The sequence below is a fragment of the Dicentrarchus labrax genome, unplaced genomic scaffold (assembly GCF_905237075.1).
Source record: "Dicentrarchus labrax unplaced genomic scaffold, dlabrax2021, whole genome shotgun sequence".
NCBI classification, from domain to species: domain Eukaryota; kingdom Metazoa; phylum Chordata; class Actinopteri; family Moronidae; genus Dicentrarchus; species Dicentrarchus labrax.
The window spans coordinates 1826703-1841781 of record NW_026136719.1 but is presented as its reverse complement, the minus strand read 5'-3'; the positions used below and the strand labels follow the sequence as shown (position 1 = coordinate 1841781).

The window sequence follows — 15079 nt, the reverse complement described above, 5'->3', positions numbered from 1 at the left end:
GAGGCAGACGACCACCCACCTAGAGCCGGGGTCTGTCCGTGGTTTCTGCCTCTTAAAAGGAAGTTTTTCCTTGCCACTGTCGCCAGGGTCTTGTTCATGGTGGTACTGTTGGGTCTCTGTAAATGTTTTAAGGAGTTCGGTCTAGACCTGCTCTATTTGAAAAGTGTCCTGAGATAAACTTTGTTATGAATCAGCGCTATAGAAATAAAACTGAATCGAATTGAATTACTATGTGTATTTCTATCTATCTGTATTTTTAAAAAGGTTAAAAAAATACAATACAACAAACTGAATAAATCAACAGATATGGTAATAATAATGATGTTATTGATTATTATTATTATTATTTCATTTGGCACCAAACTATGATTCAGAGCACAGAAGATGGAGCAGTGACATTTCAACAACAGAAGAAGATGATACAGGAAACAGACTTGCTGTCACCCTCTCAGGAAACTGATTCAAAACAGCAATAAAAGTTTTAATCATCATCATCATCATCATCATCATCATCATGACTGATGTTCTTCATCGTCAGTGCTGACAGCTGCCAGCTGACTGGCTGTGAAGGGTGGGGATGTTTCCTGTCAGCTGCAGCTGTTTAATCAATAACTCTATCAGTCTGATTAATCAGCAGGATACTAAAGCCCACTGCCGGTCTACACCTTCATCATCAGTATCATCATCTGCTTCCGAACATGTTTTTAATGGAGGAGAAATGTACAGCCCTCATTCTGTATGAAGTTTATTTCAAGGAAAGATGTTTATATGTTTATAATGTAGATATGTTTAATATATAACAAAGACTATAATTTCTTCAATTTACAGATCTACAGCTGCTGCTTCCACTCTGAAACCCCTAAGACATCTGAACTGACACAAAAGTGTGATTCTTACTATTCATCTAACATCTGAACTTTAGGACCCTGTGGATGACGAGGAGGAAGAGGAGGAAGAGGAGGACTGTACCTTTCTTTTGGAGCGCTCAGACTTCTTGGACATGTTCTTCATTTTTTTATGAAGATGAAATAAAACCTGGAAGGAAAAACAAACAGTGTGAATAAGAACAGTAACAGTCAGACTGTGGCGGTTGTGTATTTGTGACAAAAAGCGACACAGGGGTCCCAGAGGTCACAGGGGTCACAGGGGTCACAGAGGTCACAGGGGTCAGACAGACTGCACTCTATTTAGACTGAAGCACGTAATGTAGAACCAAAGTGCGAGTCTGGCCCAGATGCCATTAGCAACTTGTGCTGAGGTTAGCAAAACAAGCTCCTCCTCGCCCTCCACTGCCGGTTACCGCTTTCAGAGTGGCCAGAACCTCGGAGCTAGCAGCGACACACTGAAAGCCTTCATTAGTGCCAACATTCAAGCTTACCTCAACATTTCTGTCAGAAGGTGAGAGGAAGAGAACGATAAGACACATTTACTGGTTTAAGTTTATTACCAGTACCGACTATTAGGCTACTTATAACATATGGCCTATTAATTCTGCTGTAATGTAGTTTCCATGACAACCACAGTAAAAATCAACATGGGAAGGAAAATGAAGCATCAGTCTCATTTCATGTGGCAGATGTTCCCAGGGAACCCCGGTGTCCACACTTTTTATCATCACACTTAACAACAGTAACAGTTGTAACCTGTAATTACTGAGCACTAATTTATTAATGAAGAGTCAACTTTGGTCCTCCATAGGAGAGAAACAACTAAACATTTATAAATGGACTGTTTGTCTTCATCAGATGTTTAAAAAGTGGAAAAAGAAAATTGTTCAACAAAAATGATCATTCACACTAATCATGAATCATATCTGTAAAAATGGTATGATTGATTATTATCTAATACAACGTAACACGGCCTTTCAAGTTTAATCTGAACTGTCTTTTATTTTGAAAGTCCACCCCGGTGTTGTCCGGGCTGCTGTCCGCGCGCGCTGCGCTGCTTTTTACGCACGGTCTTTACAACCATCAGGACTTTGTGCGCGCCCTTTGGCCCCTGCGCTGTGTTATTAATGAGCGTTTTACAGCCAGTCAAACATTAAATGAGCTGTTTTTTTGAACTGACCCTGGTGTAGCAGCAGCTGATGAGCAGCAGCGGCAGCAGGAACCCGATCAGCAGGAAGGTCACCCTGTACAACGGTCTGGACGCTCCGGACCACTGCTCCCAGCAGAAGGTGCTGTTGGGGGCGCTGGGGTGGCTGGTGAGAACCTGGTGCTGGGCCACCGGCACCGAGCACAGCAAAGACAGCATCCAGATGATGCACACCCCGGCCAGCGCATTCCGGCGGCTCCGGACGCACGGAGACTTCCCGGAGCGCACCACTGCGATGTAGCGGTCCGCGGACATGGCGACCAGTGTGAAGATGCTGACCAGCATGCTGGCGCTGGAGAAGAAGTGTCCGAACTTACATAGGAAGCCTCCGAACACCCACTCCGGCAGAGAGTAGATGGTGGCGTGGAACGGGACGCAGAAGAGGAGGAAGAGGAGGTCCGCCACGCTCAGGTTCAGGATGAAGATGTTGGTCGGGCTGCCGGAGCGCGTCCTTCCTCCTCTCCCACCGCCGCCCCCTGCACCGCGGTACCTCACCCTCCCGATCACCACCATCACCAGAGAGTTCCCCACCACCCCCACCACGAAGATCAGCCCGAACACCACCGGCACAACCACCGCCTCCGGCCCGGCTCCGGACCTGCCGTCCTCCGCCTCGGAGCGGTTGAACTCTGGGAGCGCAGCCCAGCCGGAGGACTCGTTTCCCATCAGCAGCATATTGAAGCTCCGCGGGGGGAGCCGGACTGTTAGAGCACAAACAGCAGCTCCATGATCCGGATCACACACGACCAGCAGCGGAGTCCACAGACTGCTGGAGACATGGCAAGTTCCCGGGAATATGTTGTTTCCTGTCGTCGGGTTTCACAATAAAAGCACATTAATGATAGTCAGGAATAATCAGGGGCGGATCTAGAGGGGACCCCCCACCAACCCAGTCCAACAACCCAGCAGCGGTTAGCTGACTATATTCTATAGTATGTACTATAAAATCCGGTTTCACCAAAATCAGCCATAAAGTAGTTTTTTTGTACATTGGTGGACGAATCCACGATATTCTGGTTAATTGTTACTGCAGGTACTACAGTACAATACTACAGTACTACAGTACAATACTACAGTACAAATACTACAATACTACAGAATAAATACTACAGTACAAATACTACAATACTACAGTATAAATACTATAGTACAATACTACAGTACAAATACTACAATACTACAGTATAAATACTACAGTACAATACTACAGTACAACACTACAGTACAAATACTACAATACTACAGTATAAATACTACAGTACAATACTACAGTACAACACTACAGTACAAATACTACAATACTACAGTATAAATACTACAGTACAATACTACAGTACAACACTACAGTACAAATACTACAATACTACAGTACAATACTATGACACCCAGGTTTCTGGCATAGGGTTTGACAGATGGGGTGAGGTGACCTAAGTTTTGCACTACAGTGCAGCTTGCCTTGGGAGGACCAAAAATTATGTCTTGTCACTATTTTGCTGAAGGAAGTTGTTAGCCATCCAATTTCTGATGTCTTCAAGACAGACCAGAAGAGATTGTATGGAGTCCCTAGATTTTAGAGGCAAGTACAACTGTGAGTCATCCACATAGAGGTGAAAAAAGATGTTATGCTTTCTTAAAACTAGTGCAGTGCCCGTAGGAAGTATGTATTGCTATAGAAAATGGGAGGTTAAGTAGCTTTTTCATGGATGGCCAAATGAGGTTGTGTTTGAAGGTGGGACGTCAGGGACATTTAGGTTTGTTGTGAAATGTGTAGATTGATAACTATTGTGTTTTCATATAATTTGTCTTTAGGCGGCACTAAGATCCAGTAATATGAGGATGGCATTATCACCTGAGTCTAGTGTGAGAAGCAAATCATTAGTTACTTTAAGCAGGGTTGTTTCAGTGCTATGAAGGGGTCTGAAACCTGACTGAAAAGGTTCTAGTAGATTGTGAGTGGTCAGAAAAGGAAAGGAAGCTTGGAGATGGGGTGGTAGTTTTTTAGGCAGTTGGCATCAAGGTTGTGTTTTTTAAGCAACCGCATGCTTAAAACATGTAGGGACAGTGCCAGATGCAAGGCATGAATTTAAAATGATCTGAATGGAGGGGCCAACTGCATCAAAAAAATCCTTTATAATGGAGGAGGGAATAGCATCATGGGGTGATCTAGTAGGTTTCATGTGCGATACTAAGTCCCTCAATTCAGTGAAAGTGATGGGCTGAAATTGGTTAAAAATAGCTGATACACCTGAGCAATCAGGCAGAGTAACAGATGAGGTGGGGGTAAAGAATGAAGAATCTAATGTTTTCAATTTTGTTGGTAAAAAACTTGAGAAGTTTCTCACAGGTATCAGTGGATACATCAGTGGCTGGGGAATTTGGGGGTTAGGGTTTATAGTGCTAAATAAAATTTTGGGTCTGTTTGAGTGTTTACTGATCAGATCAGAGAGATGCTTTGTTCTAGCTTTTTTTGCTGCTGCCTGGAAGGAAGCTAATACAGATTTAAAAATTTCAAAGGAGACAGTGAGATGATCCTTTTTCCATTTCCTTTTAGCTTTACAACAGGCCTGCCTGACAGAGCGTGTGGCCTCATCTAACCAATATTGAGATTTTATTTTGGGGCGGGTGTATGTGAGAGGAGCTACGGAGTCAAGTATGGAAGAGCAAGATGAGTGGAAGAGGGTAACTAATTCATCTGGGCTAGAGGAGGATGATGCCGCTGTTGTAATGGTAGATGCAACAGTTTTACTCAGAAAGCTATCAGAAAACTGAGCTGCAGTAAGAGAGTGTAACGGCCCTGAGTTCTGGCAGTTCGCAGGGGACTGGAGAGGGTAATGTCAAATATAATAGGCTTATGATCAGAGAAAGTGGCATCCTCAATCACAATATTATCAACAGTAAAACCATAAAATAAAATGAGATCAAGTGTATGTCCCAGATTATGAGTAGCATTATCTCTATGTTGTGTAAGGCCAAGGGCATCTATTACACCACAGAATTCGCTAACCATAGGTCTGTCTGGACAGCAGACGTGGATATTGAAGTCACCAAGTATAAGGAGACGATCATGCAGTGACACAAAAACTACAGTACTACAGCACAACACTACAGTATAAATACTACAGTACAATACTACAGTACAGATACTACAGTACAATACTACAATACTACAGTATAAATACTACAGTACTACAGTACTATACTACAGTACTATACTACAGTACAGATACTACAGTACAATACTATTCAATTCAATTCAATTTTATTTGTATAGCGCCAATTCATAACAGAAGTTATCTCAGGACACTTTTCAAATAGAGCATGTCTAGACCAAACTCCTTATAACATTAAGAGAGACCCAACAGTACCACCATGAGCAAGACCTTGGTGACGGGGGAAAGGAAAAACTGCCTGTTAAGAGGCAGAAACCTAGGACAGACCCTTCAGCTCTAGGTGGGTGGTCGTCTGCCTCGACCAGCTGGGGTGAGAGAGAGGGGGGGAGAGAGAGAGACAGACAGTTGCAACAACTACACTAAAAGTGACTGATGATGATGAACATGAAGAAGATGATGACAACGACAACAGCAACGATGGGGGACAATGAGCAGTGACAATAGTAATAATAGTAACTCTCGTAATAATAATATTAATAATAATAATAACACTAATATCAGTGATATTAGCAATGGCAGTCAAGCAGGACCATGGCAGGAGGCTCCACCAGGATCCATGAGAACCTGTGAGACGAGAAAGCACAAGAACTCCGGGGAAGAAGTAAAGTTAGTAACATGCATTAATGGAACATGAATGAGTGCAGAAAGAGAGAGAGAGGAAGAGAGGAGCTCAGTGCACCATGGGAAATCCCCCGATAGTCTAGGCCTATAGCAGCATAACTAAGGGATGGTTCAGGACTCACCTGATCCAGCCCTAACTATAAGCTTTATCAAAGAGGAACGTCTTAAGCCTACTCTTAAATGTGGAGAGGGTGTCTGCCTCCAGAACCACAACTGGAAGCTGGTTCCACAGGAGAGGAGCTTGGTAACTGAAGGCTCTGGCTCCTGTTCTACTTTTAGAGACTATAGGAACCACAAGTAGCCCAGCATTCAGAGAACGTAGTGTTCTAGAGGGGTAATAGGGTACTATGAGCTCTTTAAGATATGAAGGGGCCTGACCATGAAGAGCTTTATAGGTGAGGAGGAGGATTTTAAATTCAATTCTACATTTTACAGGGAGCCAATGCAGAGAAGCTAGTACAGGAGAGATGTGATCTCTTTTTCTAGTTCCTGTCAGTACTCGTGCTGCAGCGTTCTGAATTAATTGGAGCGTTTTAATGGACTTATTGGGGCAACCTGATAATAAAGAGTTGCAGTAATCCAGCCTTGAAGTAGCAAATGCATGGATTAGTTTTTCTGCATCTGTCTGTGATAGGATGTGTCTAATTTTTGTAATATTATGTAAATGAAAGAAGGCAGTCCTAGAGGTCTGCTTTATGTGGGAGTTAAATGACATGTCCTGATCAAAGATAACTCCAAGATTCCTGACAGTGGTGCTAGAGGCCAAGGTAATGCCATCTAGAGTAGCTATATATTTAGACAGTGAGACTCTAAGGTTTTTGGGGCCAAGTACAAGAATTTCATTTTTTTCTGAGTTTACCATCAGAAAATTGCAGCTCATCCAGGATTTTATGTCCTTAAGACTTGTTTGTAATTTAGATAATTGATTAATTAAATCGGGCTTGATCGATAGATATAACTGTGTATCATCTGCATAGCAATGAAAGTTAATGGAGTGATTCCTAATAATGTTGCCTAAAGGGAGCATATATAAATTAAATAGTATTGGTCCAAGTACAGAACCTTGTGGAACTCCATGACTGTAGTATTTATTGAAGATACATCTTTAACATGTACAAACTGCGAACGATCTGATAAATATGACTTAAACCAGCTAAGTGCAGTTCCTTTAATGCCAATTTGATGCTCAAGTCTCTGTAAAAGAATATCATGGTCAATGGTGTCAAATGCAGCACTAAGACCTAATAATACAAGTACAGAGAAAAGTCAAATGTCAGAAGCAATCAAAAGGTCATTATTAACTTTAACCAGAGCTGTCTCTGTGCTGTGATGAACTCTAAATCCTGACTGAAAATCCTCAAATAAACTATTGTTATGTAGAAAGTCACACAACTCTTTGGTGACTACTGTCTCCAGAATCTTAGAGAGGAAGGGGAGGTTAGAAATCGGTCTATAGTTGCCTAAAACCCCTGGGTCAAGAGTGGGCTTTTTAAGAAGGGGTTTAATTACAGCTATTTTAAAGGACTGTGGTACATATCCTGACAATAAAGAAAGATTAATCATATCCAGTAAAGAATTGCCAATTAAGGGTACGACTTCCTTAAGCGGCTTAGTTGGGATCGGGTCTAATAGACAGGTTGATGGCTTCGATGAAGAAATGATTGAAGTTAACTGATGAAGATTGATAGCAGAAAAACATTCTATATACAGTACAAATACTACAGTACAGTACTACAGTACAATACTACAGTACAATACAAATACTACAGTACAATACTATAATACTACAGTACAAATACTACAGTACAATACTACAGTACAATACTACAGTACAAATACTACAGTACTACAATACAAATACTACAATACAAATACTACAGTACAATACTATAGTACAATACTACAATACTACAGTACAAATACTACAGTACCAATACTACAGTTCAATACTACAGTACTACAATACAAATACTACAGTACAATACTACAGTACAATACTACAATACTACAGTACAAATACTACAGTACAATACTACAGTACAATACTACAGTACAAATACTACAGTACAATACTACAGTACAATACTACAGTACAAATACTACAGTACTACAATACAAATACTACAATACAAATACTACAGTACAATACTATAGTACAATACTACAATACTACAGTACAAATACTACAGTACCAATACTACAGTTCAATACTACAGTACTACAATACAAATACTACGGTACAATACTACAATACTACAGTACAATACTACAGTTCAATACTACTGTACTACAATACAAATACTACAGTACAGTTCAATACTACAGTAATACAATACAAATACTACAGTACAATACTACAGTACAAATACTACAGTACAATACTACAGTACAAAACTACAGTACAAATACTACAGTACAATACTAAAGTACAAATACTACAGTACTACAATACAAATACTACAATACAAATACTACAGTACAATACTATAGTACAATACTACAGTACAATACTACAGTTCAATACTACAGTACTACAATACAAATACTACAGTGCAATACTACAATACTACAGTACAATACTACAGTTCAATACTACAGTACTACAATACAAATACTACAGTACAGTTCAATGCTACAGTAATACAATACAAATACTACAGTACAAATACTACAGTACTACAATACAAATACTACATTACAATACTACTGTACAATACTGCAGTACTACAGTACAATACTACAGTACAATACTACAATACTACAGTACAGTACTACAGTACAATACTACAGTAGGAGACAGGATGAAGAACCAGGCTGGTACACTGCAGACAGACAGGTGAGCAGAGAGACAGACAGGATGTGAATATAAATGATTGATTCGGATCATTTGTTGGTTGTTGTGATGGAAGTCTGTCTTCAGTGTTCAACAGTAAATAATATAATTATATGACACATGCACATCTGGTACTTGTAATAGTCCTTTCAGTGTTTTTTCCCTTTAATCTAACATAAAATTAGACTGTTAATATTAATATAATAATAATAATAATAATACGCACTACAACAGGTCTTTGTGTTATATACTGCCCCCTGGTGGTTAAAATCCTCTGGTACAACATCCTCATGTATCAGCTATTCTCTCTGATATAGTGGAGTGATGGTGTCACAATGTACATTTCATACATATAAACTTTAAGTAAGGTCCAGACACTAAATTCACAGGTGTAGGGAAGGATGAGGAGAGACAGGTGAAAGTAATCAGGGTGGGACAAAGTGGAAATTAATTTAAACAAGACATAAGAGGAGGAATACAAAATACAACGGGAAATAACAAAAGTAAGAAGAGCTTGAACTATTGATAAATTCACAGTTTCTAAAGTGAAGTTCTGTTTGTTAACGAGTCCTGAAATTTAATTTACTTTCAACGAGACAGAAAAGTGTCGGTGGACGTTTACTTTTACTTTTACTAACTTTACTTGTTTCTGATGAAGTGTTGGCGCTTTCCTCTCTCACTCATTCATTTGTGCTCTTCCTGAAACTAATGTAATCACTAACACACTAATGAGGGGTTAACAAGCAGCTGGAAACACTGACAGACTTTATTTTATTTTCAAAATCCTCAAGAAAAGTGACAACAAAAGTATATACAGAGTGTTTACATACAAAGTTTACATATGGAGCTTATATGTGTAGTTTTATTTATAGACTATATAAAGTTATATTTGTAGTTTATATACAGAGTTTATATTCAAATCAATACAATTTTATTTGTATAGCACCAATTCATTACAAAAGTTATCTCAGGACACTTTTCAAATAGAGCAGGTCTAGACCGAACAATTATAACATTATTTACAGAGACCCAACAGTTCCCACCATGAGTAAGACCTTGGAGACGAGAAAACACAAGAACACCGGGTAAGAAGTGAAGTTAGTAACATGCATTAATGGGACATGAATGAGTGCAGAAAGAAAGAGAGTGGAAGAGAGGAGCTCAGTGCATCATGGGAAATCCCCCGATGGTCTAGGCCTATAGCAGCATAACTAAGGGATGGTTCAGGACTCACCTGAGCCAGCCCAAACTATAAGCTTTATCAAAGAGGAACATCTTAAGCCTACTCTTAAATGTGGAGAGGGTGTCTGCCTCCAGAACCACAACTGGAAGCTGGTTCCACAGGAGAGGAGCTTGGTAACTGAAGGCTCTGGCTCCTGTTCTACTTTTAGAGACTATAGGAACCACAAGTAGCCCAGCATTCAGAGAACGTAGTGTTCTAGAGGGGTAATAGGGTATTATGAGCTCTTTAAGATATGAAGGGGCCTGACCATGAAGAGCTTTATAGGTGAGGAGGAGGATTTTAAATTCAATTCTACATTTTATAGGGAGCCAATGCAGAGTAGCTAGTACAGGAGAGATGTGATCTCTTTTTCTAGTTCCTGTCAGTACTCGTGCTGCAGCGTTCTGAATTAATTGGAGCGTTTTAATGGACTTATTGGGGCAACCTGATAATAAAGAGTTGCAGTAATCCAGCCTTGAAGTAACAAATGCATGGATTAGTTTTTCTGCATCTGTCTGTGATAGTATGTGTCTAATTTTTCTAATATTACGTAAATGAAAGAAGGCAGTCCTAGAGGTCTGCTTTATGTGGGAGTTAAATGACAAATCCTGATCAAAGATAACTCCAAGATTCCTGACAGTGGTGCTAGAGGCCAAGTTAATGCCATCTAGAGTGACTATATCTTTAGACAATGAGTCTCTAAGGTTTTTGGGGCCAAGAACAAGAATTTCGTTTTTTTCTGAGTTTAACATCAGAAAATTGCAGGTCATCCAGGATTTTATGTCCTTAAGACATGTTTGTAATTTAGATAATTGATTAATTGCATCGGGCTTGATCGATAGATATAACTGCGTATCATCTGCATAGCAATGGAAGTTAATGGAGTGATTGCTAATAATGTTGCCTAAAGGGAGCATATATAAAGTAAATAGTATTGATCCAAGTACAGAACCTTGTGGAACTCCATGACTAACTTTAGTATTTATGGAGGATTCATCGTTAACATGTACAAACTGAGAACGATCTGATAAGTATGACTTAAACCAGGTTAGGGCAGTTCCTTTAATGCCAATTTGATGCTCAAGTCTCTGTAAAAGAATATCATGGTCAATGGTGTCAAATGCAGCACTAAGATCTAATAATACAAGTACAGAGACAAGTCCATTGTCAGAAGCAGTCAGAAGGTCATTATTAACTTTAACCAGAGCTGTCTCTGTGCTATGATGAACTCTAAATCCTGACTGAAAATCCTCAAATAAACTATTGTTATGTAGAAAGTCACACAACTCTTTGGCGACTACTTTCTCCAGAATCTTAGAGAGGAACGGGAGGTTAGAAATCGGTCTATAGTTGGCTAAAATCCCTGGGTCAAGAGTGGACTTTTTAAGAAGGGGTTTAATTACAGCTACTTTAAAGGACTGTGGTACATATCCTGATAATAAAGAAAGATTAATCATATCCAGTAAAGAAGTGCCAATTAAGGGAACAACTTCTTTAAGCAGCCTAGTTGGGATCGGGTCTAATAGACATATGTTCTCTGAATGCTGGGCTACTTGTGGTTCCTATAGTCTCTAAAAGTAGAACAGGAGCCAGTGCCTTCAGTTATCAAGCTCCTCTCCTGTGGAACCAGCTTCCAGTTGTGGTTCGGGAGGCAGACACCCTCACCACATTCAAGAGTAGGCTTAAGACATTCCTCTTTGGATCAGGTGAGTCCTGAACCATCCCTTAGTTATGCTGCTATAGGCCTAGGCTATCGGGGGATTTCCCATGGTGCACTGAGCTCCTCCCTTCCTCTCGCTTTCTGCAGTCATTCATGTTCCATTAATGCATGTTACTAACTTCACTTCTTCCCCGGAGTTCTTGTGCTTTCTCGTCTCACAGGTTCTTATCGATCCTGGTGGAGCCTCCTGCCATGGTCCTGCTAGATTGCCATTGCCAATACTGTTGTTGCTGTGCACCTGTCTGTCTCTCTCTCTCTCTCTCTCTCTCTCTCTCTCTCTGCCTCTCTCTCTCTCTCTCTCTCTCTCTCTCTGTCTCTCACCCCAACTGGTTGAGACAGACGACCACCCACCTAGAGCCGAAGGATCTGTCCTAGGTTTCTGCCTTTTAACAGGCAGTTTTTGCTTGCCCTTGTCGCCAAGTGCTTGCTCATGGTGGTACTGTTGGGTCTCTGTAATTAATGTTTTAAAGAGTTCGGTCTAGACCTGCTCTATTTGAAAAGTGTCCTGAGATAACTTCTGTTATGAATTGGCTCTATACAAATAAAATTTAATTGAATTGAATTGAATTCAGAGAACACAGTGTTCTAGTGGGGTAATAGGGTACTATGAGCTCTTTAAGATATGAAGGGGCCTGACCATGAAGAGCTTTGTAGGTGAGGAGGAGGATTTTAAATTCTATTCTGAATTTTACAGGGAGCCAGTGCAGAGAAGCTAATACAGGTATGTCGATTCCTCATTCAGATACATTCTTGCTTTAGTCTTTCCAGTATGGAAGATAATCAGTTGATCAGAGTTCAACTTGCCTGGAGAAGCAGTCTTCCTGTATCTTATGTCTGATATATTGTATTAAGTGACATCAATATGGTTGAGAAGGTGTTTTTTATAATTCCAGTAGGATTTTCTCTCTGTGGCTGACATTTGTTCCTCATCTTCAAGCACCAGTTCGCAGAATTGTTCACTGGTATGTGTATGTGCAGTAAGGGCTTTAAAACTTTCTTGTGCGTCCACATTACTCACTGACTTCTACAGCTACACTGATTGTTTACAGGTTCTACCATTCCTTCTCCTCCTTCAAGAACCTGATTATTATGAGCAAAATTATTTCTGTTTCCCAATAAACCTTTGAAAATGGAACATATCATTTATGTTTGTTCTGAAAGGCTTTTTGTTGTACAATCTGCCACCATGAGAACTACCAGGTGAAGGTGTATCCAGAAACTACAATGTGTCATATATGTCATATGTTGTGTATGGCGTGGTTGGACATCCACTTCCTGAGAGTTAGCTTAGAGTTAGTCTGCATTTTTCTTTTCTCACTTTCTTCAGCAGACTGAGGAACGTACTGATCCACACTGACCTCAGAACCTGATAGAGATTCTTCTCACGTGTCCAAACATTTGTCTGTTGAGATAAAATTAAATTGTTAACTAATGTATCACAATCACAAACACTTAAAGATCAGAAATAACTAGACAATAAAACTAAAAAAGAATGGATTTTTGGAAGTGCTTTTATTAAACTTTTCTGATTCTGGAAACTAAGCTGACCAACACAGACACGCACCGCAACAAAAATGCCTTACCAAAGAGCAGCGAAGAAAAAACAGCTGGTGTGGGTGGAGCTGCAAGTGCAACCGGGTGATCAAATAACATCAAAAAGTGGATTCAAGCCAACATACTTCCCTGTATACTAAACGACCTCAAAATAAGAAGGCAGAAGTTAATAGTAAACATTTGATTGGCTCTCTGGGAGCAGTGCGACTGTATCTTGAGCTGAAAAGTAAAGAAAATATTTTAACTGTTAACTGTAACGTGTCTAAAAAATGCAAAAAAAAATGCAACACAAAGCGCAAAAGAGGAGTACCACGGGAAAACAGTGTTTTTTTCTAGCAGTGAGTCTTTGTGGGAGCGACCCATAAGGTTCTCAAATTAAAGCTACAGTGACTGCAGGATTTACACTTTTATTGTCCATCCACAACAAGTGCAAACAATAAATAACCCAAATGAACAGAAACACAACATGCTTACGTTCTCAGGCAGGTTGGATGGAGAGCAGAGAGAATATAGAACGCAGAATTGTTCACTGGTGATCTCCACATAATGCACGCTGGGTAGATTTGTGTCTGACTTGATCCCGACTCACGCTAACGTCATGCACACGTGGGCAACAATAACCTCACAAGATCGAGAGCCTGCAAGACCCAGGGCATGATGGGAAACTTTCACCAGACACCATGTTTTCCTAACTTTCTTTGTGATTTAAATATGTATCTGTTGAAGGTTTAATCTGTTACAAACATATCCTGTGTTTGATAATGAAGTGCAGCTTTTTGTTTTCTGCTGCTGTCTGATCTCGTCCACTTTATAGGAGAGCCTCAGGCCTTATATAGTATCTCTAACCTGTCTACTATTGGCATCAATCAGATGATTGATTGGTTTCAGTTGTAGGAAGTATTTGGTCCACAAGAGGCTGCCATGTAAACACCATGAAAGAATTCCCAGCACCTTGTTCATAGTGAAACATTTCCACTGATTCAATTATCGGCCCCTCCAGGATCTGGTTTCACTGCAGCTTTTCTAAAACCCTGAAATATGTTGCAGGGTTTTTAGGCTTTTGTTTGTAATGAGATTGTGGGAGAGAGTGAAAGAATAGTTTATGCTATTAATATAATAGTCCATTAATAGTGACTATTATTTTTTTACAATTTAATTGAATTTTTCCATTTTATATGATTTATTAAAAATAGAAGGCAACTTGGTTACAGTGGTTAGGGTTAGGGTAAGAATAAAAACAGCTGACTCACCGACCAATCACTGACCTCCTCCAGCTGACTCACCGACCAATCACTGACCTCCTTCAGCCGACTCACCAACCAATCATTACTGCCTGTTTGACTGATGTTTTCATGTTTTTTTACACGCACAGTTTAGTGTTTGTACAGTGTGTATCTCTTCTTAACAACTTAATAGTATATGAACATATGTCTTAACAGAGACTATGTAGAAAAAATGTACACATAGAAAGGAAATAAATATGAATGAGAAGCACAGCAGTTATATAAAATAAATTAATCATAAAGTTTACTTTGATAACATTTACTCATTTTAACAGCTGACATCATTCAATCTTTACAGGCTGCTTCTGATCTCTTCATTTATATATAAAATATATATAAGTATATAAAATGTAAATACGTACTGTGATCTGTTGATTTATATAGAATATATAAGATGTAAATACGTACTGTGATCTCTTCATTTATATAAAGTATATAAGATGTAAATACGTACTGTGATCTCCTCATTTATATAGAGTATATAAGATGTATATACTGTAATATAATACTGATGGAAAACATGCAAACAGCTCCTCTGTATTATTAAATCAGATTAATTTAGATTGAATAATACTGACAATT

At 39.6% G+C, this 15079-nt stretch overlaps 1 protein-coding gene across 1 annotated transcript in view; it reads right to left on the bottom strand.

The window, feature by feature from the left end:
- Nucleotides 1-15079, bottom strand: part of galr1b (galanin receptor 1b) — a 244086-nt gene that overhangs the window by 183985 nt on the left and 45022 nt on the right. Inside the window, exons 1-2 of the mRNA XM_051378148.1 lie at nucleotides 2068-3096; nucleotides 970-1035 (exon numbers count right to left, since the gene is read on the bottom strand). Coding sequence (XP_051234108.1) covers nucleotides 970-1035; nucleotides 2068-2769 — 768 coding nt within the window. The 5' untranslated portion in view covers nucleotides 2770-3096. Of the gene's footprint in view, nucleotides 1-969; nucleotides 1036-2067 lie in introns of the transcript that reaches the window.